This window comes from Hyperolius riggenbachi, chromosome 2, assembly GCF_040937935.1.
Source record: "Hyperolius riggenbachi isolate aHypRig1 chromosome 2, aHypRig1.pri, whole genome shotgun sequence".
NCBI classification, from domain to species: domain Eukaryota; kingdom Metazoa; phylum Chordata; class Amphibia; order Anura; family Hyperoliidae; genus Hyperolius; species Hyperolius riggenbachi.
Genome location: NC_090647.1, coordinates 93482557 through 93506324, shown reverse-complemented (window position 1 = coordinate 93506324; position 23768 = coordinate 93482557). Strand labels below are relative to the sequence as shown.

The following is a 23768-nucleotide window of genomic DNA, read 5'->3' as shown; positions in this document are numbered from 1 at the left end:
GCAGAAATTATAGAGCAGTGAAGTAAATTACCGACTTGTGTGGAAAATACCTCAACACTTGTCAGTAAATGTCAATTCACAAAGATTAGAACATATGGTAAAGCCAGTAACATTGTTCGGTATTTACCTCCAGCTCTGATGTGTCAGAAACTAGCTTCAGAATGCCATTGCACATGACAGACTTTAGCAGAGAGCCAATAGGAAGTGCCCCTCCCTCCTTTCCCTCCTGCTACCCTCTCTCGGCTCCGATTAGTTATCAGGAGGGACAGTTTCTCTACCCCTGCCCTCCCAGGCAGCAGAGGAGAGAAACGGATCAAAAGATATTTCCCTTGCAGCCCTTCAGACGTTTAACCTTTTAGGTTCCTGTTTGAAATTGATGAGGAGCAAGTGGGGAAATCATCCAAGAATGAGGTGTCTTATGTTTCTCGGAAGTTCATCCAAACCCTGGCCATTAAATACAAAGTTAGAAAAACTAACAGACAGATTCAGAGGCTTTAGAAGGAAAAATGTACATTTAAAAGAATGCCTCTAACTATTGTAAAGCCGTCACGGCACAGAAGTGGGATAATAGTCTTTCAACTATCACCTATATGCAGAGGACACCCAGATTTACCTCCATACCACTGACCTCTCCACCACCACCATGGAGAAGGTATCCTCTGGCCTCTCGGCTATTTCATCCTGGATGTCTGCCAGGTTCCTAAAATTAAACCTGGATAAGACTGAACTCCTAATCTTCCCGCCCGTGCTGCTTCACCCCCCACTGACCTCTACGTCACTGTCAATGGCACAATCATTCGTCCAACCACACAAGCCCGCTGCCTGGGTGTCACCCTGGACTCAGCCCTCTCCTTCACCTTCCACATCCAAACCGTAGCTAGGGCCTGCTAGTTCTACTTACGCAACATCTCCAAGATCCGGTCTTTCCTGACCCCAGACACTGCCAAACGCCTTGTCCATGCCCTCATCTCCCGCCTGGACTATTGCAACTCCCTCCTGTCAGGCCTTCCTCAAAACCAAATCGCCCCCCTACAATCCATGAACGCAGCAGCCAGACTCATCTACTCCTCCCACTGTTCTGTCTCCACGACTCCCCTACGCAAATCCCTTCATTGGCTTCCAATTCGCTTCAGAATCCGCTTCAAGATCCTATGTTCTACATCTCTTACCTGGTCAGCACATATACACCTGGCCGCCCACTTCACTCCTCCAACAACCTCCTCTTAACCACCCCACGCATCTCGCACTCCAATGCACGACTGCAGGACTTAACTAGAGCTGCCCCCATCCTGAGGAACTCTCTCCCACTGCCCATCAGGCTCGCTCCCACCTTCAACACCTTCAAAAAAGCACTCAAAACTTACTTCATGGAGGCCTACATCAACTCAACACTGCCCTAATCCTCTCTGCCAAGAACTTCTTGTTGCACCCCCTCCTTTCGGGTCACCAACCCCTCCCTCTAGATTGTAAGCCTTTGGCAGGGCTCTCTCCTCTTGTGTATAATACTTGACTGTGTGCACTTTACCCAGAATTTGGAACTTGTAATTTTTACCACTACCACTCCAGTTTATGATCTGGCATTGTACTACTATCTGCATTGTGTTGTGTATCTTATTGCTATTACCTGTATTGTTCTGTCACCCCTGTTATCATTGTCTGTAATCCTATTTATTGTACAGCGCTGCGTAATATGTTGGCGCTACATAAATCTAACAAAATAAATAAAATAAACAACATGTGACAAAACAGAGACCTACTCCACACTGTTCTATGGTTACTGCACAGGTTTTTGTGAATAGAAGCCATGATTTTCTACCACACCTGTGAACATCTTTATGAATTGGCAAAAAAAAGTCTAAAATACCGAATGCAGTATTTTACCGACCTGATTTGTTTTTTTAATCAAACAGCCCTTTATGAATTGAAGCCAAGATCTATAGACGAAATCTGATTCCCTCTGCAATGTATGCAGCCAGGAAACTCTAATCAGAAGTCTGCTTGCACCGATCCTGTAGTAGGAAAAAAATACCAGCTCCCTCTTGGTTTGGTTAATTGAGGGCAGATGTAAACAGGTTCATGGACATAAATGAAGAGCACATCCAGAGGAAAGATGTGAGTGTAAAATGTACCGCTAGACCTGCACTTGTAATTCTGAATCGGTAGGGCAGTTGTGGTTAAAGGAAGGAATGCAATCTGTTGTCCTGGCAACAGGTACCTTTTCTAATTCAGAGAAAAAAAGCTACTAGTACGCAAGACTCCAGCTCTGTATTCACTGATAGACAAATTACACAAATGCCACAAAGCAGTAAAAGCTGTTTTATTTTATTACTGCCATATTCTGAATAATGGCTTTTGCTGAGACTATATGATTTTTAGAGCGCTTCAGTCCGCTGGCGTTTATCACTTTTGTAGAGTCTCAGCAGCATAAGCCAGATTCTGCAGTTGGCACACTTCCATTCGTGAATGTTCCCGTTTATGGCAGGCAAGCTTTTTTGCATCCCAATAATTATTTATAAAGCTGAGGAGCAGGTTTAAGAAGAAAGAAAAAAGTAGCTGCAACGGCCAAGCTCACACAGATGGCATGTCCGCCATCTTGCTTATGTCCCTCACACCCTGATGCAATATCTACAGGATACAGGCGTATCTGTAAATGATAAAGTATTTAGCGCTTTGAATGTTATGCAGTGTTGCCAACCTCGGAAATACATTTTTACTGACAAAGCACAAAAAATTTACTGACAGAACACTTTTTTTACTGACATCTAATATTACTGAAATTAAATGAAAGCTATCACACATGCGCCCTTACGTGCAATACAACGGCAACCATGTGAGGCGTGAATGAGGAAGAAGAGTGCAGCAGTGGACTGCATTCATGCACGGCATCTGGGGGGTGGGGGGGACACTTTGATACATTTACATTTGGGGGATGTGACCAGGGGTTTCCGTCACATTTGTTCTCGATTATCGCAGCCCTTACCGCTGCACACCTGATCGAGCATGCCAACCTGAGATTTTCCAGCTTGTCCAATTGATACATGCGATCAATACATGCAACCAATTTCGGCCCAAAATTGATTTGATTGTCTATAAGGCATGTTCTTGGTGGCGCCGATTTTTATAATATCAATAATAATTCGTATCTGATGGTCGATCGTCCGCCAAGTCTACGGATGTATGGCCACATTTAGCTAGAGCAGTGTACATTCCACAGTGATACGTGAACTGATAAGCCGTAAGCGCTGTGATCTTCTGGGAAAGAGGTTTTTTTTACTGACACCACAAAGTTTTTCATGGACTTTACTGACAGCCCAGATTTGTTGACTTTTTTACTGACTTTCAGTACATTTACTGACGGTTGGCAACACTGATGTTATGTTATATGAACACATACTTGCTATAAACAAAAACATGTTGCCCAACTTTTTTCAAGACCTGGATTCTATAGATAGACTGGCAAGATAATGTTGGATTGACATATGTCCTCCATTCCTTTTAAAGAACCACTATCGTGAAAAATAGTAAAATCAAAAATACGTGTAAACAAATACAAGTAAGAAGTACGTTTCTTTCAGAGTAAAATGAGCCATAAATATTACTATTCTCCTATGTTGCTGTCACTTACAGTAGGTAGTAGAAATCTGACAGAAGGGACAGGTTTTTAACTAGTCCGTGGGGCATTCATGGCTTTTATTCTTCATATAAATACTTTTCAGGGAATGTCTTTGTAAAGATGCTGGCCAGCCTTCCTGCTCGCTGCACACTTTTTTGGCAGCTGGACAGAAAAACTGCCATTCACTGCCTGCTTCTGAAACTAAAAAAACCTCAAAAATCCCCATGAGGAGATGGGCTAGTCCAAAACCTGTCAGTTCTCTCTGATTTCAACTACCTACTGGAAGTGACTGCAACACAGGAGAAAAAGTAATTTATGGCTCATTTTACTTGAGAAGAAACATACTTTTTATTTGTATGTGTTTACATGTATTTTAAAGTTTACAATTTTCACGCTAGTTGTCCTGTAAGGCTCCGCTGGCATATATTTTCTTTCATTTGCTGTATTGTATTCTCTAACCTTTTCTAGATGAAAAAGGGGTAAGGTTACCAGGCGATTAGGGGTGTCCTCTGCATGCCTTAGCAACAGCCTTATAATATGGGTTGTTGGGAGCTGGTAAGTCTTTTATGTTTGAGTTTATGGTGATCTCATCTACAAGCAGTATATAAAAGACTGGATTATTTGTGGGAATTAGCAATGAAATCCACTGTACATATCCATTGGATATTGGGACTTGCCTTTTTTCAGCAGCTACCACAAGTTTTTATATATTTTTTAGTCAAACTTTGGCGCCAATTTTTTTTCTCTCTATACAATCGATAGCAAAAATGTGACCCCCTTCCTCACTACAACAAAACTAGAACAAAACAAAACGAAAAAAGATCTGGCTTTAGTTTCAGTATTAAGAATGACAATTACAGAAAACAATTCTGTAATGTTTCAAAACAGTTTACAAGAAACTGGATAAACACACCACGATTTCCTTTTATGGCAAACCAGTCGTAAAACTGGGCAGCAGAATCTGCAGGATTAACGTGAGCTAATCTGTGGTTACAGCCAACACTAATGGCCCATACTCACGGGCTACAAATGTCGCCACGGCGCGCGCGTGTTGCAGCGACAGGTCGCCCGTGAGTATGCGGCGTTGCACGGGCGCGCACCCCGAACCGTCGCTCGTCGCTGATGTCACCGGGCGATTGAACCACTCAGTCGCCGCCGCAACTGTCGCTAGTCCGCGTGAGTACGCGGACTAGCGACAGCAACAAGATTGTAATCCATTGGGCTTCCGGCGGGGGGAGGCGCAACAGCGACAGCTTCCGCCGCATCAGTTGCCAGGTTCCTCCGCCGTGTGTATGCGGAGGGACCTGGCGACGAGCTGTTGCCGGCCTGTCGCGCACACGCTCACGTGTGCTGGCGACAGGCCACTTTTGTCCCTCATGAGTATGGGCCATAAGAGTGTTACAGTGAGAGCCAGGGGTGTTGATACCCCCAAAGATCAGTAGCACATGCCCTGAATCTATTCTGGGGTGCCCCATATCTCCCCCAGGCATAGTCAGCTGTGGTGCCTCAATGACTAATATGCTGGGAGCTGTGGTGCATCATTCGGGGTTGTGCTGGGTGCCTCTATGTGGGCATACTGGGTGCTGTCAAGCTATGCTGGGCACTGTGATGCCTTTATAAGGGCATGCAGGGAGCTGTGGTTGTTCTATGGAGGCATGTTAGGAGTTGTGGTGCCTCAATGGGAGGCGATGGGAGCATGGGAAGGGATCCACTAGAAGGTCTGGTAATGCTATGGGGGGACTGCCAGATAACCTGGCCAGCCTGCCCAGCAGAAAGCTAGACCAACCAGCACAGAAGCCAGGTAACTCTGCCTAGTTATGTTTAAAGCGGTATAAAACCCTGACATAATATTCAACAAAAACATGTTTTCCTACTTTTATATGCCATACGGTTATCATATTTGCATTTGTGCATAAGTATTATTCATTTAGAAATTACAAGTTCCCAAAAGTACAGTTTTTTGCTTTGAGAGCTGCCTTTGCATTTTATTCATAACTGGTTTTATTCATGTTGTATTGAAGGCAGAAATGCTTTGAATGTCGTTCTGTGTCCAGGAGCTTCTGCACAGTCAGAGACCGGGTCATATCCCTCACTTGATACAATTAAGTAAACACAAGATAACATTATCTCCACTTCGGATGCATCCAGCTTTCTCTGCACTGAACTTTCAAGCCCTGTGTTTAACTAATTGAATGCTGTTCTAGTAAACAAAAAAATGGTGGTAGTATATAGGCCTGAAAGACAAATCGAATTTAAACCGAAATCGTGATCACCAAGATCACAATTTTGGTATCGTCAAAGCGCCAATTATCGCAATCACGTCATTTCCACATGGGGGAAGTTTGAAGAAGTTGCTTCAAGTCCCGGCGAGTGCGGCTCGCTGCGTTGGACATACCTTCTGCACGAGTCGAAACGTTGTCCGTCCTCTATCGCCGTCTGCCGGCTCTTGTGCTTGGCAAAACTCCGGGTTCCTGTATGTCCCACGACATACAGGAAGTATTCCGTGCAGTGTTCTCCCCAGAATTTTTTTCCAGCCGGGTGGCATGAAATAGTAGCCGGGTGGCATGAAAAAGTAGCCGGGTGGGTTGAGATGAAAATGCAGGGCAACTCTGCTTACAGCATAGGAGGTGAGCCGATGACAGCCGGGTGGTCACCAAATCTAGCCGGGTGGAGCACCCGGCTTAAGGAGCCTGGGGAGAACACTGCCGTGCATTAGAGGCTGCAGGAGGCGACGTGGATAGACAGGCATCGCTGGACTTGTGCTTGAAGCTATGTCCAGAACTGATGTAGCTTGGGGGACAGAGGAGGCACAGAGGGGCACAGAAAGACACAGAGGGGACAGAGAGAGACAGAGAAACAGAGCAGGCACAGAGACACAAAGGGGGAAAGAGATAGACCCAGTGGAGACAAAGAGGCAAAAGGGGCACAAAGAGAGACGGGGACAGAAGGGGAACAAACCTGTAAAGAGGGGGAACAAAGCTTGTTTTAAAGGAAATCGTGAATTGAATCGAAATCGCAATTTCAGACAGAAATCGCTCAAATCAAATTTTTCCTAAAATCGTTCAGGCCTAGTAGTATATAATATGCTGTAAATAATTTTTTAGAGAAAAGAAAAAAATGCTGGGTTTCATTCCGCTTTAAGTGACACTGCCTATTTATGTGATATGCTGCATTTTTGTTTTTTTATTAATGGAGAGGTGGGCTTCATCCAACATTTTCCTGGGCATGCCTACTTAGACTGCTGTTAAGTTCATGTAAATTTGGCTCCACCCGGATCTCTCAGGATCCTAGCAATGTCCCTGGTGAGAGCTATGAATTACTAAAACCAGGGAAACCTTTTGGCCAGTGAAAGCTACTGACTGGGCAGGGCCCATACGGGCGAACTTTCCCCAACAACCTGAAATAAAGCTGTGACACCCAATTGGAGTTTAAAGGCCGCAGCTTTAATACAGATTTAGCATAATACAATCTAGGAGAAAAACAAAAGACATTTTGATTAACATGCATTAACAATGAAAGAAACTTGTATAACCGCGCTCTGACAGGTCCCATGACAATGCCCTTCCTCATCGTGTGGGTCCATATGCCAACCACCGGCTTTCAATCCACATTTGATTTGCCACTGAACCTGCCAGTGACAACCATTAAACTTTATGCCACTGCGGTTCCCCAGTGACGAGAATGGTGCCATTAACCCGTCGATGACCCACCCTAAAGTTACCCGGATTAATGACCCATGAAACCATTGCCATTACGTTCCTTTTTGGCATTCATGTATCATAACCAGCACTGTGCACTCCTAGCATAAAATGCCTTATTTCATTCACTAAGCTCGGTGTGTACTTGTCGTTTCGATGTCGTCCAGGCCGGCATTGTCATGGACCCGCCTGCTTCCTGTTGTGACGAATCTGTTAGGATACAACACGGGGTTAGCGTTAAATGGGTATGTTCCCAACACCCCAGTGGCCGCTTGTGGGTTTCTAACAAGTGCCACACAGGGAGGGTGGGTGGGAGAGTTTGCTGTATCCTATTTCAGGTGAAAGAGGGAAAAAAACGTCCTGCTCCTGCCTTTTAATGCCTGGTGGAAGGTACCCCTCAGGCACTCCACCTTTAAATCACACCTGGGGCGGGCCCTGGGACGGACTGACCAAATACAACCAGTCCGGTTGCATTTGGTCAGTCCGTCCCAGTGCCCGCCCCAGTCATGCCCCTGCTTGTCCTAGCTCTGCTGACCCCTCTCAGGTTACTTTCTCAACAGATAGTTGTGGGAGGTGGAAATGGTGTCAGAGGCTTCAGCAGCTGGAATCTCTGGAACTGATGTTTTCACATGCAATCCTACCTAACCTTGTACCTAGCACACACCATACAATTTTCTGTTAGATTTTTCTGTTAGAGTGTGAGTGTAGGGTTAGATCGTAAAGATTACCATTATTTTACTATCATAATAATATTGGTTATCTCTGGCTATCTTCTTTTCTTTAACATGTATGCTCCATAGCTCCTTCGCTACACCAATGCTACTACTACATTAATGACAAAGTATTTCTGTACAGCGATAGGCCTCGTGTCCGACGTGCCCTCACCATAGTGTTGAATGACCATTTTTAATAAAGAGTATTTGACTGTGTGCACAGCTTTGCAGACTGTCACATTTTAATGTTGTGAAATTAAAATATAGGTTGCCCTGTACAGCAGGTATTTAGTCACAGGCAGATGAGCAGAGCGCATGACATCCTAACCTCCAGTTCCTTCCCATTAGTTGGGGGTAACTCCGAGGCTGTGCGTATTCCTGACCAGGAAGTAAAGGCAATGCTCTTGGAACAGGCTGCTCCTTTGGGAGCTTATTGTACCGCCGCTGAATAAGTCTGTAAACAGTAATCACATTTCCTTTATGCCTGTGGCAACCTGTGATGAAATAACCAAGCATAAGACTCCAGGGTCTCCACTGTGATTAAATGTTTCAGGCACACAGGTTCTCCCATGAGGCTCAGACCTACCTGAATGGAAGGATAACTTATGAGCGCGCATTTCACAGGCTGATTGAACCGGTGATTAAAGCCGCTGCCACTGTAATAGCATTTATGAAGTATACACAAACTCCTCCTTATGGCTGTGCGCCAGCAGGTGTGATGTACGGCGCGAATGGCAATGGACAGCGGGACTTGTCTTGCTAAGTAGACTCATTAAAGTGGACCTGAATTCTTGCACAGGACACGAAGCAGAGAGAAATGCACCCTGTGTGTTTTTAGAGAGAAGAGCCTGTCTAATTCCCCCTTATTTGTAAGTAATCTCAAGGGTAATTTGATCTCTCAGCGGTGTCCGCTCAGAAATTCAGCAGTCCTCGGCAGACACAGCTAATATGTGAACAGGTTGTTAACCCTTCGTCTGCTTCCATGGAAGCAGAAAGAAGAGACACTGCAGATTTATTTCAGGAGTTATGCAAGCTAAAACAAAGAAATATTTTTCTTTAAAGGATACCCGAGGCGACATGTGACATGATGAGATGACATGTACAGTGCCAAACACACAAACAACAGTTCCTTTTTTTTCTTTCTCTGCCTGAAAGAGTTAAACATCAGGTATGTAAGTGGCAGTTCCTGTCTGAGTCAGGATTTAGTCAGACTACAGTATGACCCTCACTGATAAAAAAAAAAAAATTACAACTATAAAACACTTTCCTAGCAGAAAATGGCTTCTGAGAGCAGGAAAGAGATAAAAAGGGTCAATGGTTCATATATTTTTTTTTAGCTCTGGCATATTTCAATGAATGTGTCATTGAACAAAAACAATAAAATAGTAAAAACTTGAAAAGTAGATTTAAATATAAAATAAAACTGTGGAATATCTTAAAAGTCATTTTTTAGGAGAAGGAAGATAGATACAATTCTTTATTTCATTAGTTTATTTTCACCTCAGGTGTTCTGTAAAGGTTATTATGCTGTTGTGCATCTTTTAGAGCCGAGAGGAAGTTCTGAGTTTAGGTCGGCTTTAAAGTAAAATTGAATCTTGTCAACAAGCACTACAGACACCTTCTGTTTCGTATAAAGATATTCTCAGTATTAAGGTGCCTATAAAAGGTACAATATCTTCCTCAGATGTGATCTTTCGATCAGATTTGAGGGATCAAAAGTAATTTGAAGGTAATAATTGATTATTCTCGTAAAAGGTTTGATTTTATTTACGATCTTGAAAGAGTTGCGGTCGTATGCGCTCAATTGTGCAGGATTGAAGAATCGCACATTTTATTTTTATTACCAATCTGTGGTAGGAAATGATGTCAGAAACGATTGGAAGTGAATGATTATGAGGTACTGCAGAATACTGCGCTAAAGTGTAATAATGCCATGTGCCTGTGGTGAATTTTGCGTTGGTTTGTTTTTGGAGTACAGAGCTGCGGAGATATCTATTGAGAAGATTTCGCTTATAGTTGCGCTGTGGAAAATATGTCTTCACACAAACATATACACACACACAGTATTCAGAAAATATGTAAAAAACCAAAAACAAAACAAAAGCAAAAAACAAAAAAAAAAACAGCCCCTGGGGGGTACTTACCTCGGGAGGGGGGAAGCCTTTGGATCCTAACAAGGCTTCTCCCGTCCTCTCTATCCTGCGCTGGCAGCTCCCGGACACCGCCGATGTAAATATTTACTTACCGCGATCCATCGCAGGTGCACTAGCGGATTTCAGATCAGGCAGATATACCATAGCCCGATTGGGTTCACTCTATTGTGTAGGCGAACTCACAACTGTGCAGTAGAGCCGACCCATTTGGGCTTGGCCATTTCTGTCTGAGCTCGATTGGAAAGCCGCTACTGACCTGCACTGGAGCAGGTAAATACTGCAGGCACTACTGGAGACTACAGCAGACAGCAATGGATCCATGAGGCATGGAAGGATGTGGAAGCCTCATTAGGATCCAGAGGCTTCCCCCTCCTGAGGTAAGTACCCCCAGGGGTTGGGGTTTTCTTTGTTACAATATCTCTTTAATAATTAAAATTTCACTATAAGAGGATTTAAAAATAAAGTGATCGAATGTAATTGGAAGGTAATTGTCAATAGTTTCCATAAACGACACTTTTTCATTTCAGACATGATCGTAAAATCCAACATTTGTATCAATAAAATTCTTCAAACCATTCGATCAATCATATCACGTCAATTTTCTCCACATATGGTGTGATTTTCTGGACAATTAAATCGGAAAAATCCGCTCAAATGATCATAACCGAGTAAAAATTGTACTGTTAATGGGCACCTTAAGATGCCAAATAAGCGAACAGTCTAATGGATCAATGGGTTATAAAACGAAAAAAATTCACCCTTTGTATGAAGTTCTGCCCTTAAAGCATACCCAAAGTGACATGTGACATGATGAGATAGACATGGGTATGTACAGTGCCTAGCACACAAATAACTATACTGGGTTCCTTTTTTTCTTTCTTTCTTTGCCTGAAAGAGTTAAATATCAGGTATGTAAGTGGCTGACTCAGTCCTGACTCAGACAGGAAGTGACTACAATGTGACCCTCAGTGAGGTATATTTAGAGTAAGGAAACAGTTTAAGGATTACCACTATACAAATGCTCATAGGTGTTCATTACCAGCACAAAATTCATGAAAAGCGAATAAGATGGATGAAGGAGTTTAGTTCAGTGGCCCCGGTGCAGTCGCAACCTCTGCATCCCCTATTGCAGGAGTGCCCATAGGTAGATCATTTTGACTTGCTAATTTAAAAAGTAGCTCATAAGCCGAAAAAGTGTGGGCACCTCTGACCTATTGCTACGCCACTGCCCAATGAGCTACAGTATATTGCCATTTGCAGCAAAACTTTTGTATGTATTGTGCATGAAGTGTGTAAATGAAGCAGAGGATTATGGGGGACGCGTATAATCAATCTGTTCAGCTCCATTGATATCCTTGATATTCCAGAAACGCATAAGTAGCTTTAATTTTTTCTCTCTTTTTCGTCTCATGACTTTTTCAGCTCTTGGAAGTAATAATAATAAAGAAGACAGAGTGTAATGGGATACTGCGAAAGGCCACTGTAATGGAGGCCATATACAAAGAAATTTGGTGGCGTAATCTTTGGGCAGCTTTACCGGAACTTGTTGTACGATGACTTTCCTAAGCAATATATCCAAATTATATCTTTTACGGCAGAGCTCAGACTGCACAGTATGCGGCCGAAACAATCTGAAAAGACAGGGTTTGTTTCAATCTGTTTTAAACTCATACTACATAGTCTTTTTTTAGGAGTTTCCTCATTCTAAATACAGCAAATGTTTCTATAACGAGAGGGAAGATAACAGCAATTCATCAGTCTAAAGGCTCGCACACACATGCAACTTTTCCACCCTACTATTGTCCAAACTTGGTCTGTCGGACAGTAATTGGGTGTGTGTACACATGATAAACCGAAAGATTAGTGATTGATAACAGGTGGTTTGCACGATCCAACCATCGAATTAACTCACACGACCCTTGGGCTGATATCCTGCAGTTGGCCACTTGTTGTTTGACTTGTACCTGTTTTGAATGTGGGCATACCTTGCACTCAGTCATTCAGCTTGTGTGCGCAGTAGGCAAATGAGTTTGGCATTCAGTTGGTGCATGGAAAATACAAGTCGAGCAATCGCTAGGTTGTGCGATCGGTCATATCATCTAGTTGGTTGTGGACTTTTGTTGGACGTGTGTGTACAAGCCTTTAAGTTTTTATAAAAAGTGAGCGCAACTGCAATTTTCTGTATACAGCAGAGTATCTGTAATCCGGCACCAACGTGGATCGGCTGTGCTTTCTGGCTGCTTTAGACTCAATGTTATAAATAGTCCCAGCTAATACAGTACTATACCCCACTCTATATACATATAATGAACTCTGTATTAAATGTGAAATAGAGTAGCTAAACGTACATTAACATAAAAGTACATTAACCTTGGGGGAGTTGTGGAAGACTTTCAGCACAGCAGAGCCCACAAACAGAGTACCAAGTTGGCCTTCACCACTGTGAGTACTGCCAGCGATTTGTGCTGGTTGGTTGAGACTGCTTGTTAGTGGAGTTATGAATAACAGAGACTATACTGTAACCTGGCCCAGTTGCTACTACAATATGAATACCCATTGAGTGGGAGGCTTAGAGGTTTGTTACCTCTGGTGGGTTTATTAGTCCATAGGTCTGCTGATTAGACTTACCGTTGTGCATTTTGGTCTAAGTAAAAGTCAATTAAGGGCTCACACATGAAGCGAAGGTCAAATAATAATAGAACAAAATCCTGCCAAAGGCTAAATAGTCAGCTAGTTTGATATGCAAGTTCAATAAGAGCATATAAACACATATAAAAACCCATAAAAAACATAACTAGCTATTTAAGCAGCCCTCAAGCCGTAAACATCAAACAGTCCAAGGGATCTTTGTATAATTGCATCAACAAGAGAGCTAGACGAGGCACCATCCACTATGCTTAGGAGTGTTTTATTTGCCAACCATCACCAGCACCGACAATACAAGCAGCACAAGGGTGCCAGCCTTCATCCTTCTGCAACTTGTATTGTGTCTGTGCTGGTGGTGGTTGGCAAATAAAACACTCCTAAGCACAGTGGATGGTGCCTCGTCTAGCTCTCTTGTTGATGCACTGGACTATTTCTTTCATGAGTGCACACCACGGGAGTTGTAAACCGTCACCCTAAGGTCCTACAGTGCATTTGGTGCCGACTGTCTCTTCTACTACCAGATCTTTGCATAAGCTGTGCATAAGATGAGCTGCCCGTCACCACAGGAGATGATGCACCATGTGCTCTCCCTTTTTCAGTAAGCGACTCACCAGATGTTGAGACCCAGCGGATCTGTAATCACTTGCGGGGTATCTGGCCACCCCAAGCCTCTCTGGCACCATCAGCACTTGTAACCTTGCTTCCTTGTTCCGTCTCCAGCACACCTCACAATCAAAACAATGTTTCACAGAGCGTAAAACTATCATCTTTAATCAAAACAATCCTTACAGCTTGTTGCAGTAGCACCAAACAGCCGGGTAATGCAGACATGCTACCGGTGATCAGATGTAAAAACTGCCGGGTCAGTCTCATAATAACAGTGCACCAATCTGGATGAACTGTATCCCACTCTATAGTGTGCGTCTCCTAGGCAAAAATCTGCGTGCAGCAAAAAAAAGCATTGAAAAGAAAACCACACACAGAAATTGTCCGGCAAGTCGCTCACTCTACACTACGTCACAGGCCAGGCAAATATTTCCAATATTTTACTATATGAATGAAATAGTAGAACATTGGCCAATTTACTGATATTCTGTTACCAGCTATTTCCTGTGCCTTTCTCAACAGGTGCCTTTATCAAGTGTATGCATCGCACAGCTGAGGTGCAGCCAGCACGCATATTCATGAAATAAATACATGGCGGCTATGTAGTGTGATAACCATCGATCACACTTTTGCATGCAATATGAATGTTCACTTCTGGGATGTGGGTTTTTTTTTTAACACTTTTTTTAATTGGAAAAAAAAATGCTCCCTCCCCCTTATTTAACCCATTGTCATAAATCCTAGCTAATGCTCCCCAGAGAATTCAGAACAAATAGCGTGGGGTGGGGGCTCTACAACCTGAGAAATACCAGCCCTGTGGGTACGTTTCCTGCCAGACGAGGCCAGGACTTCAAAAGACTTAAATCGTAAGACTGGCCATCAGTTTGCAAGTACAAAAAAAGAACTCTACATTCTACAAACTTTTGAAATTAAATGTATTTGTCCTACTTCTAACACATCACCTTCATGAATAACCATGTCCTCTAAAATCATAACTTATTTTCATGCACTGCCGTTACACATTGACAGAGCAGTTTTCACTCAATGGAATGCCTTTCCTTGTACTATTAGACACGCCAGTTTAACTTACTGATCATATGATGTTTTGCATATTGGCATTCATGTTAGATGTAATGGTTTCCTCACAAGTAAAAAATAAACACAACAGTGTTTCTTGTGTGAACTTGAACACATGACTATGACTATTTGTGTAGAACAGGGTGCCAATGATCTCAAGTGTACAAAAACTCTCTATTAACCCCTACGGTGTCTAAATTACTGTTAGTTGTCACAATGAATAGAATTGAAATGGAAGATTAAAGTATAGCAGGAAACATGATTTACATCTAATAATAAGCAATCCGACGCTGTAGTTTTAAGGACCGAACCTCTGTGCAGCTTGTAAACACCCAAAGCTCAACAATAGGAGTATACATCCACCACCAGGGTAAATAAAACCAGTCAGGCTCTGTAGTTATCAAAGAGAGGTACACTTTGTTACTGGTCTCACAACAAATAATTAAAATAAACTCACATTGAGGGTCCATGCACACCAGATCCAGTTGCATTAAAAAGCCTGTAAAGTATTGCACAGTTCCCAGACTAAAGTGCACCGTATGTCAGATAAAACAATTTCTGGTACATTAAGGAATTGCCTGTTCTCTCCCGACTAGGTTTCGGCTTTCCGCTGCCATTAGGGGGAAAGCTGAAACCTGGCCGGAAGAGGAGAATGGGCAATTCCTTGAAGTACCAGAAACGGTTTCATCTGAAATGGTTTTATCTAACAGAAGGTGCACTTTACTCTGGGAACAGTGCAATACCTTATAGGCTTTTTTCATGTAACATGGTCCAGTGTGCATGGACCATCAATGTGAGTTTATGTTTTAATTGTTTTGTGTGAGACCACTAGTAAAGTGTATCCCCCCTCCTGTGAGAATTACAGAGCCTGACTATGGTTTTATATACCCTGGTGGTGGCCACATACTCCTATTGTTGAACACTGGGTGTTTACAGACTGCACAGAACAGAAGATGAGTCCTTAAAGAGGAACTTCAGACTAAACAAACGCACTGTCATTAAGTTACATTAGTTATGTTAATTAAAATAGATAGGTAATACAATCTCTTGCCTACCCCTTTTAAAAGAACAAGCAAATGTTTGTGATTTCGTGGGGCAGCCATCTTTTTGGTTTAAAGGAGGTAACAGGGAGCATGAGATACAGTTCCAACTGTCCTGTGTTCTTACCACCCCTCCCAGTTGCTAGACAACGAGAACAACAACATCGGAAATCCCATCATGCTTTGCACAGCAACAGGGGGAAAATGCCTGGGCAGATTGATGGGGCGGAGCTTAGCTTCTGTGCAGCTAAAAATGAGGCTTGGGTAAGAAAAACAAAGTTCTGATGCTGTGAAACTGGTTAAGAAGCACCAAGCTTTTTCAGTGCTGCTGAGTAGATTTTTAGTCTGGAAGGTCACTTTAAAGCTACAGCACCAAGGATTGCATATTATCTGTCTATTGTCCTTTGTGGATTGGAAACCTCTGGCTGCTACAACTGATTTGTTCAGCACTCAGATCATTCATATCTACAGTGCTTTGCAAAAGTATTCGGCCCCCTTCAAGTTTTCCACATTTTATCATATTACTGCCACAAACATGAATCAATTGTATTGGAATTAAACATGAAAGACCAATACAAAGTGGTGTACACGTGAGAAGTGGAACGAAAATCATACATGATTCCAAACATTTTTTACAAATAAATAACTGCAAAGTGGGGTGTGCGTAATTATTCAGCCCCCTTTGGTCTGAGTGCAGTCAGTTGCCCATAGACATTGCCTGATGAGTGCTAATGACTAAATAAATAGAGTGCACCTGTGTGTAATCTAATGTCAGTTCAAATACAGCTGCTTTGTGACGGCCTCAGAGGTTGTCTAAGAATATTGGGAGCAACAGCACGATGAAGTTCAAAGATAACCCCAGACAGGTCAGGGATAAAGTTATTGAGAAATTTAAAGCAGCCTTAGGCTACAAAAAGATTTCCAAAGCCTTGAACATTCCACGGAGCACTGATCAAGCGATCAATCAGAAATGAAAGGCGTATGGCACAACTGTAAACCTACCAAGACAAGGCCATCCACCTACACTCACAGGCCAAACAAGGAGAGCGCTGATCAGAAATGCAGTCAAGAGGCCCATGGTGACTCTGGACGAGCTGCAGAGATCTACAGCTCAGGTGGGGGAATCTGTCAATAGGACAACGATTAGTCGTGCACTGCACAAAGTTGGCCTTCATGGAAGAGTGGCTAGAAGAAAGCCATTGTTAACAGAAAAGCATAAGAAGTCCCGTTTGCAGTTTGCCACAAGCCATGTGGGGGACACAGCATACATGTGGAAGAAGGTGCTCTGGTCAGATGAGACCAGAATTGAACTTTTTGGCCAAAATGCAAAACGCTATGTGTGGCGAAAAACTAACACTCTGAACACACCATTCCCACTGTCAAATATGGTGGTGGCAGCATCATGCTCTGGGGGTGCTTCTCTCCAGCAGGGACAGGGAAGCTGGTCAGAGTTGATGGGAAGATGGATGGAGCCAAATACAGGGCATCTTGGAAGAAAACCTCTTGGAGTCTGCAAGACTTGAGACTGGGGCGGAGGTTCACCTTCCAGCAGGACAATGACCCTAAACATAAAGCCAGTTCAACAATGGATTGGTTTAAAACTAAACATAACCATATGTTAGAATGGCCCAGTCAAAGTCCAGATCTAAATCCAATCGAAAATCTGTGGCAAGATCTGAAAACTGCTGTTCACAAACCCTGTCCATCTAATCTGACGGAGCTGGAGCGGTTTTGCAGTGGAAAAAGAAGAATGAAGAATAAAGAATGGGCAAAGATTTCAGTCTCTAGATGTGCAAAGCTGGTAGAGACATACCCTAAAAGACTGGCAGCTGTAATTGCAGCAAAAGGTGGTTCTACAAAGTATTGACTCAAGGGAGTGAATAATTACGCACACTCCACTTTGCAGGTTTTTTTTTTTTTTTTTTTAAATGTTTGGAATCATGTATGATTTACGTTCCATTTCTCACGTGTACACACCACTTTGTATTGGTCCTTCACGTGGAGTTCCAATAAAATGGATTCGTGTTTATGGCAGTAATATGACAAAATGTGGAAATTTTCAAGGGGGTCGAATACTTTTGCAAATCACTGTACATGATTTACAGCTACACGTAACTAACAAACACTACAAGTAATATGAGAACACACACACAGTAACTTGAAAAAAAAAATATAAACTTACCTGTGTTGTGGTGGTAGTAGTCTGTATTTTCTTGATCTCTTTGCTGAGGTCCCTTCCATCGTCAGACCTTTCTGTGTCAGAGACTGTACTGCTAGCGTCGATATTTACTATGGATTTGCTAGCAGATGATTCGGTTTCTAGAGTAGTAGTAGTCATCTGGGCATATTCCAAACCTTTTGATGACGAAGCCAACTCTCGGTCAGTAAGGCTGGCCAAACTATCCGCTGTTGTGTGGATTTTAAAATCTTTCTCCCCGATGACCGCTGAAGCGCAAGTAAGATCAACGCTGCCCGTCATGTGGGCTAGCAGACCAAGGTCGTCGTTAACACCAAGGTGAACATGAGCATCCTGGACACTACCAATAGTTAGATGAGTGCCACCAGTCAGCTCAGGCAACAGTTTGTCTTCTGAGTGGGTCATTTTATCAAAAAGAAATGAGGTATTGTTAGAAGTGGTTTGGTCTTTCTCATCAGCTAGTGTGATCAGAGGACCATCTTTCTCTTCAGTCTCCTTTATAAGTCCAACACTGTCATGAACATTGTTTTGAAGTTTCTCAACAGCAGCACTGTAGACATTATCCAATAACGATTCAACTTCAACAAGCGCACCGTTCTCCCCAGTGACCAATGTCTCTGGAGATAACTCCAAGTCATCCAGTTTTACCTCTGTGGCTTCTACCTTTTCGGCTTTGATGTCCACCAAAAGATCATGGACCTCCACTCGAACCCCGGCAGATGGCCTTTCAGTGCTGGCAATTGCATCATCAGTAATTTTAGTAGTGATGAGCAGATCCCTGGTATCGGCATTCACAGGATAGTCTGTTTCACTCTCAGGGCTCTGACTCTGAGAAAGGTCCTCGATTTCTCTAATTTCCAGTACACCTTTCACAGCTGCTGCTTGAGCTGAAAGACCTGATATGGTGCTGACATTTCCTTTCTTACCCTTCTTGATGTTTTCCTCCTCTTGTCTTTGATATTCCTCATACATTTTTGCCAAGTATTCTTTATGAGCTTCATAAGTTACCTTAAAAACAGAACATCAATATTTTAGTTACACAGGAAGAACAAAAATGTTTTTTTTTCTATACAAACCAAAGAATTAATGTTCTGCATTTTAAACTCCTGATATGAAACATGACATGAGTTAAAGAGGAACTGTAACCGAAATGACATAATGCACATGTACACTAAGTGAATGCCAGATATAGACTAGTTATTTTAACTGGTGTGATCCCACTAGACCCGTTTTGGAACCTGGTGGACCCTGTGTTAAGGAATTGGTGGCTCTGCTAAAGGGTAAGCATGAGTGGGTGGTAGAACATGCAAGCAGCATTGTCAGCTGTTCAATGATCAGGGATTCTTCTTGTGTGGTAATTGCTGTGTCTTATATCTATGACACCAATTAGTGGCGTCTTGAGACACAGCTGTATCATCCTAAGGGCACATCTAACTATGAGGAGGGGGCTGACTTGTACTGAGGGCACATCTGACTACTGACTACTGTGGAAAGGACTATACTGGGGAGGGGCTTATATGTGAGTCAATCACTTTTTCCTGGTTTCTGAGGGAAAAGTGGGTACCTTGGCTTATCACATTTTTAATTATCATGCATCCATAGGAACACACTAAAATGTTAATAAAATGTTCATAATATGCACGTTTGCAGGTTAGAAAGTCTTTCCTATCTACAGGGAAAATTATGGAAAATATACGCATTTTCTATTGCAAGAGTGTAAATGGAACTGAAGGTTGCATGTTATGCAGCTATATACTTATAGTGTTTGTTTTGCCGCACTTCAGGCATGTTCTTCAGCTTTTTGATAAATGGAAGAATGACTTGGTCTATAAATATATTTTCCTCTTCAATGCCGTGCAGATTAAGTAGATGCACATATTAGATTTTCAAGATACACACTTCAGACCTTTCATACAGTGACAGCTGATTATGGAAAGGCTGTCATGCTCACACATGTGCAGTTGTTAAGATTTTCATCAATGCCACACTGATGTTTCTGCAGAGCTAAAAGTCTGTTCAGCTCCTTAATATAGTCCAACCAAATCGTCCGTTTAGATGGCTTCAAAGACTAAATGTAGATAATTACAAGAGGAAAGCTGTGGGCGCAACACATGTACATAAGTGTCTAACGTTGGGCAATCTGAATTAATTGCTTCTTTGCTACTTTAGAAGATGATTCATGTATTTTTTCATTTCCAGGGCAGAGATAAACACATCAAAGTCATTATCTGTGCAATTATATTAACAATAAGGAATAGGACTGTGAAAGGTTGTAATAATGTGCTGCTTAAATCACCCCGATATTAAAATATATACAGCACATCACAATTTCTTAAAAATGACATCATTGCTTCAACTAGTCAGCAGCACATTCCTCCAGACAGTGCTTTACAGATACATTAATAATTAACACTCTAGAAGTTCCAGGCACCTTTGAGAGACAGAATACAAAACCTATATTTCAATACCCAGTTGGTATATTACCATACAAGCCACTGTGACAGAGATCTGAAGACTCAGACCTATTCATGCATTGTTGTTAAAAAACCTGGTCTATTGAGAAATTAACACATGTAACAAAGTCTACCTCTGCCAGTTGTTTACAGAATAACAAATCCTATTGTCTCTGCTGTCTGTACCATGTCTATGCTATTGTTTCAAATACTTTCTATGTGCACTCCGGTCTAATCTGGTTTTTCCCTAACATCAGGGTGTATATAAGATTGACCTGTAAATAAAGATTTCAGATGCTGTTCCACCAACTTAAGTGTTCGTGGTCCGTGTCTCCCAGCTGGAAGAGAGGGTATTCACTTGGATTGGGGGAGAACTTTAACCTGGGTTGCAGATTATTCTGCTAAATCATCTTGTAGCTGCCTCCGATGAAATTGAGCTATCAGTTTGCTAAACAGAAAAGCCAGGGACTAGAACCTCTATGCAAGATGCATTTATCAAGCAGCAAGTTAAAGGAACACTATCAATACCCAAGTGTTCAAGAATGACAATGTACAAATAATGTGTAAGTATCTGTGTAAACATTTTCCTACTTTTCATGTTAAATATCCTAGGCAAAAGCTGTAATTCACTGTGTGTAGATTTTAGCTAGTTTGGAATGTCTCATTTGCAGAGGTATGAATCTTTGCAGGCTGACATGCTAAGTACAGTGTAATATTGAAGCTGAGTTATATGAAAACAAAAGCCTGTCTGGTGTCAGGTTTCACACACAATTACAAATTTTTATGTTGCACATAAGATACATTTCCTCTGCTCTCTGTAAAAGAAAGCTCTGCCTGTCTCTGACTGAGCTCTCTGCACACTCCCCCTCCCCTCATGGCTTACTCTGGCAAAAGAAATTAGATAACAGAAAAAGAAATAAGGATTCAAATGTATACACCAGTACTTAGCAGCGCTTACAATACATTTCCTATCTCAATTGAAAAAAAAAAAAAAAACATGTTAATCAATAGTGTTCCTTTAAAAATGTTCCCCCAACGCCATACACTACATGTCCCAAATGTGCCCAACTCTACCTTCCATTTCTCCACCTTACTTCTCTGTGTCCACTGGATGTACTGATTTTTTCCATGATGTTATGCAGTGGCTTGGCTAGGGAGCTCTGGGCCCCAGTGTAAGATTTACACTGCCCCCCCCCCCCCCCCCCTTCCCAACAATTGATACAGTGCACCAAAACCTTCCAAGGAAGGACAACCACAGTGTCAGCAGTGAAAGTAGGGGATGGGGAACAGCTTGTTAATGATTACAAAGGCATCTATAGAAGTGATTATTGCCAGCAAAGGACCAATAGAGAACTAATACTGCGATTGAGGGAGGGTCCCTCTGGCCCAAGTGCGGTCACAACCTCTGCAACCCCTATTGCTACGCCACTGATGTTATGGGTTCCCCAGTCTCCATGGATATTAAATTATGCATACTAAATCTTAAGGAAGAAGACATCCCTAAATTTAACAAAATCTTTCTGGTTGTGACCATGATTATTGCTAAGCAATACGTCACTTACAGATGGCTACCCCCCACATTCCCAACTATGGATAACTGGAAATCTAGGGTTAGGGGTTGTCTTCCTTAAAATAAATTAGTATAAGCGCACACACATTGCCCTTCTAAATTTAATAAGGTTTGGAATAAATGGTTGAATAACGCCTAGTCATGACATCACTACCCCCGAACTTCATATGCTTACTCCACTTTATACTACCACAACGTATATTTATTACTACTTCCATATTTTTTTATGTATTGATTTCTGGATTTAACACTAAGAATTTTTATACAGCAAGTCATATCTCTGAAATATAAAACTGTACTCAATGCTGCATATGCCATGTAATGTTGAATCCCTTCAATAAAGTTTTTTGGTTGATGGAAAAAAAAAAATACATGAGGAGACACTTTACCCCCATATTTTTCATCTTCATACTTACCTGGTATAAATATATTTTGCTAGATGTATACAACTCCATGCAAAAGCATGTTGACTGCCTGCAGACCAGTTACTATCGGACAATATTAGCTGCATGCTTGTTTCTGGTGTGTGCGATTTAGACATTACTGACCAGAAAGATCAGCAGGACTGCCAGGCAACGGATATTGTTTACCAGGAAATAAATATGGCAGCCTCCATATCGCTCTCACTTCAGTTGTCCTTTAACTAAATAAGGGCTGGTTCACACGGACACTTGGCAGCATTTACCGCCAAGCGTTCGGGACTCGTCGGCTAAACGCTCCCATTCAAGTGAATCGCGCGGTTACCGTCGATTGCGCAAACGCGGTGTTCCTATCCCGATTTATCGCGTCACTTCGGCCGACCCTAGAAGCAGCATGCGGCGTCCAGGGCCAGCTAGCCGCCGCGGCTTCATGTCCCTTTGTGGGGACGAGAAATGGCGAACGTGTCGGGAAGCCGACGATTGCCGTACCGCCGCCCCCGAAAGAGACGTCACAGGACGATGCGGCTTCCCAGCCGCCTTTAGCCGCCTGTCGTCCGTGTGAACCAGCCCTAAGTCAACCCAAGAAACAAGTATAGCCATGTCTCTTCCCCTGTTCCTCTACATAACTAAAGGTTAATGTGGGATTCTTGGGAATAGTTTTCACTAGATAAGGGTCCTGTAGCAGTATTTCCCATCTAGATTTGAGTATGGTTCTGATGGTCTTATGTCGGGAGCTGAATTTTGTTTCATTACAAAATAAGACCATCAGAACCATACTCAAATCTAGATGGGAAATACTGCTACAGGACCCTTATCTAGTGAAAACTATTCCCAAGAATCCCACATTAACCTTTAGGAGAGCCCCAAATCTCCGAAACCTACTGGCCCCAAGTAGATTAAAGAACCCTCCTTCCAACACCCCAGGACAATCTACCAATCCCTCACGCCCAGGATCTTATACCTGCAAAAAGCCCCGTTGCCAAGCTTGCACCTTCATTACACAGACAGACACTTTCCAATCATTCACAACCAATACCCAGTACACAATAAAACAGACTATAACATGCGAAACAAGGAATGTAATTTATTTAATTTTATGCCCGTGTAAGTTACAATATATCGGACGTACTACCCAGACCACCAGGAGCCGCATTTGGCAACACAAGAGAAATATAATCAACAACTATGCGCTGCACAGCGTGTCTCGCCACTTTGGTACCCATCACCTCAAAAACCCCCACTTGTTCACGATCACCCTAATAGAAGCCCTACCCACTAATACCACCAATGCTTTTGAGATATTGCGGCATAGGGAGATGTACTGGATCCAAATTCTGAAGACCTTAGTACCCATGGGGTTAAATGAGGTTCTTGAGAAAATCTTCTGATCCAACCTCCCATCTAATTCTATAAAATACCTGATTTTTAGTACTCACAATTTTATACTATATTAATGGTCCTCTCTTTTACTTTATGATCTTATCTCCTCCCATTTAATCTGTTTAATAATATTTTATATATTTTTATAATTGCCATTTTAACTTGTGTTTGATTCTTATGTTGCTTGTATCAAATTCAGAGCT

The 23768-nt window shown here is 42.4% G+C and overlaps 1 protein-coding gene across 9 annotated transcripts in view; it reads right to left on the bottom strand.

Moving 5' to 3' along the window:
* Window positions 1–23768, bottom strand: part of NBEA (neurobeachin) — an 866760-nt gene that overhangs the window by 504961 nt on the left and 338031 nt on the right. For all 9 annotated transcript variants that reach the window (XM_068267062.1, XM_068267067.1, XM_068267066.1 and 6 more), the window contains exon 22: window positions 17729–18751. In XM_068267062.1, the coding sequence (XP_068123163.1) occupies window positions 17729–18751 (1023 nt within the window). The remainder of the gene's footprint in view (window positions 1–17728; window positions 18752–23768) is intronic.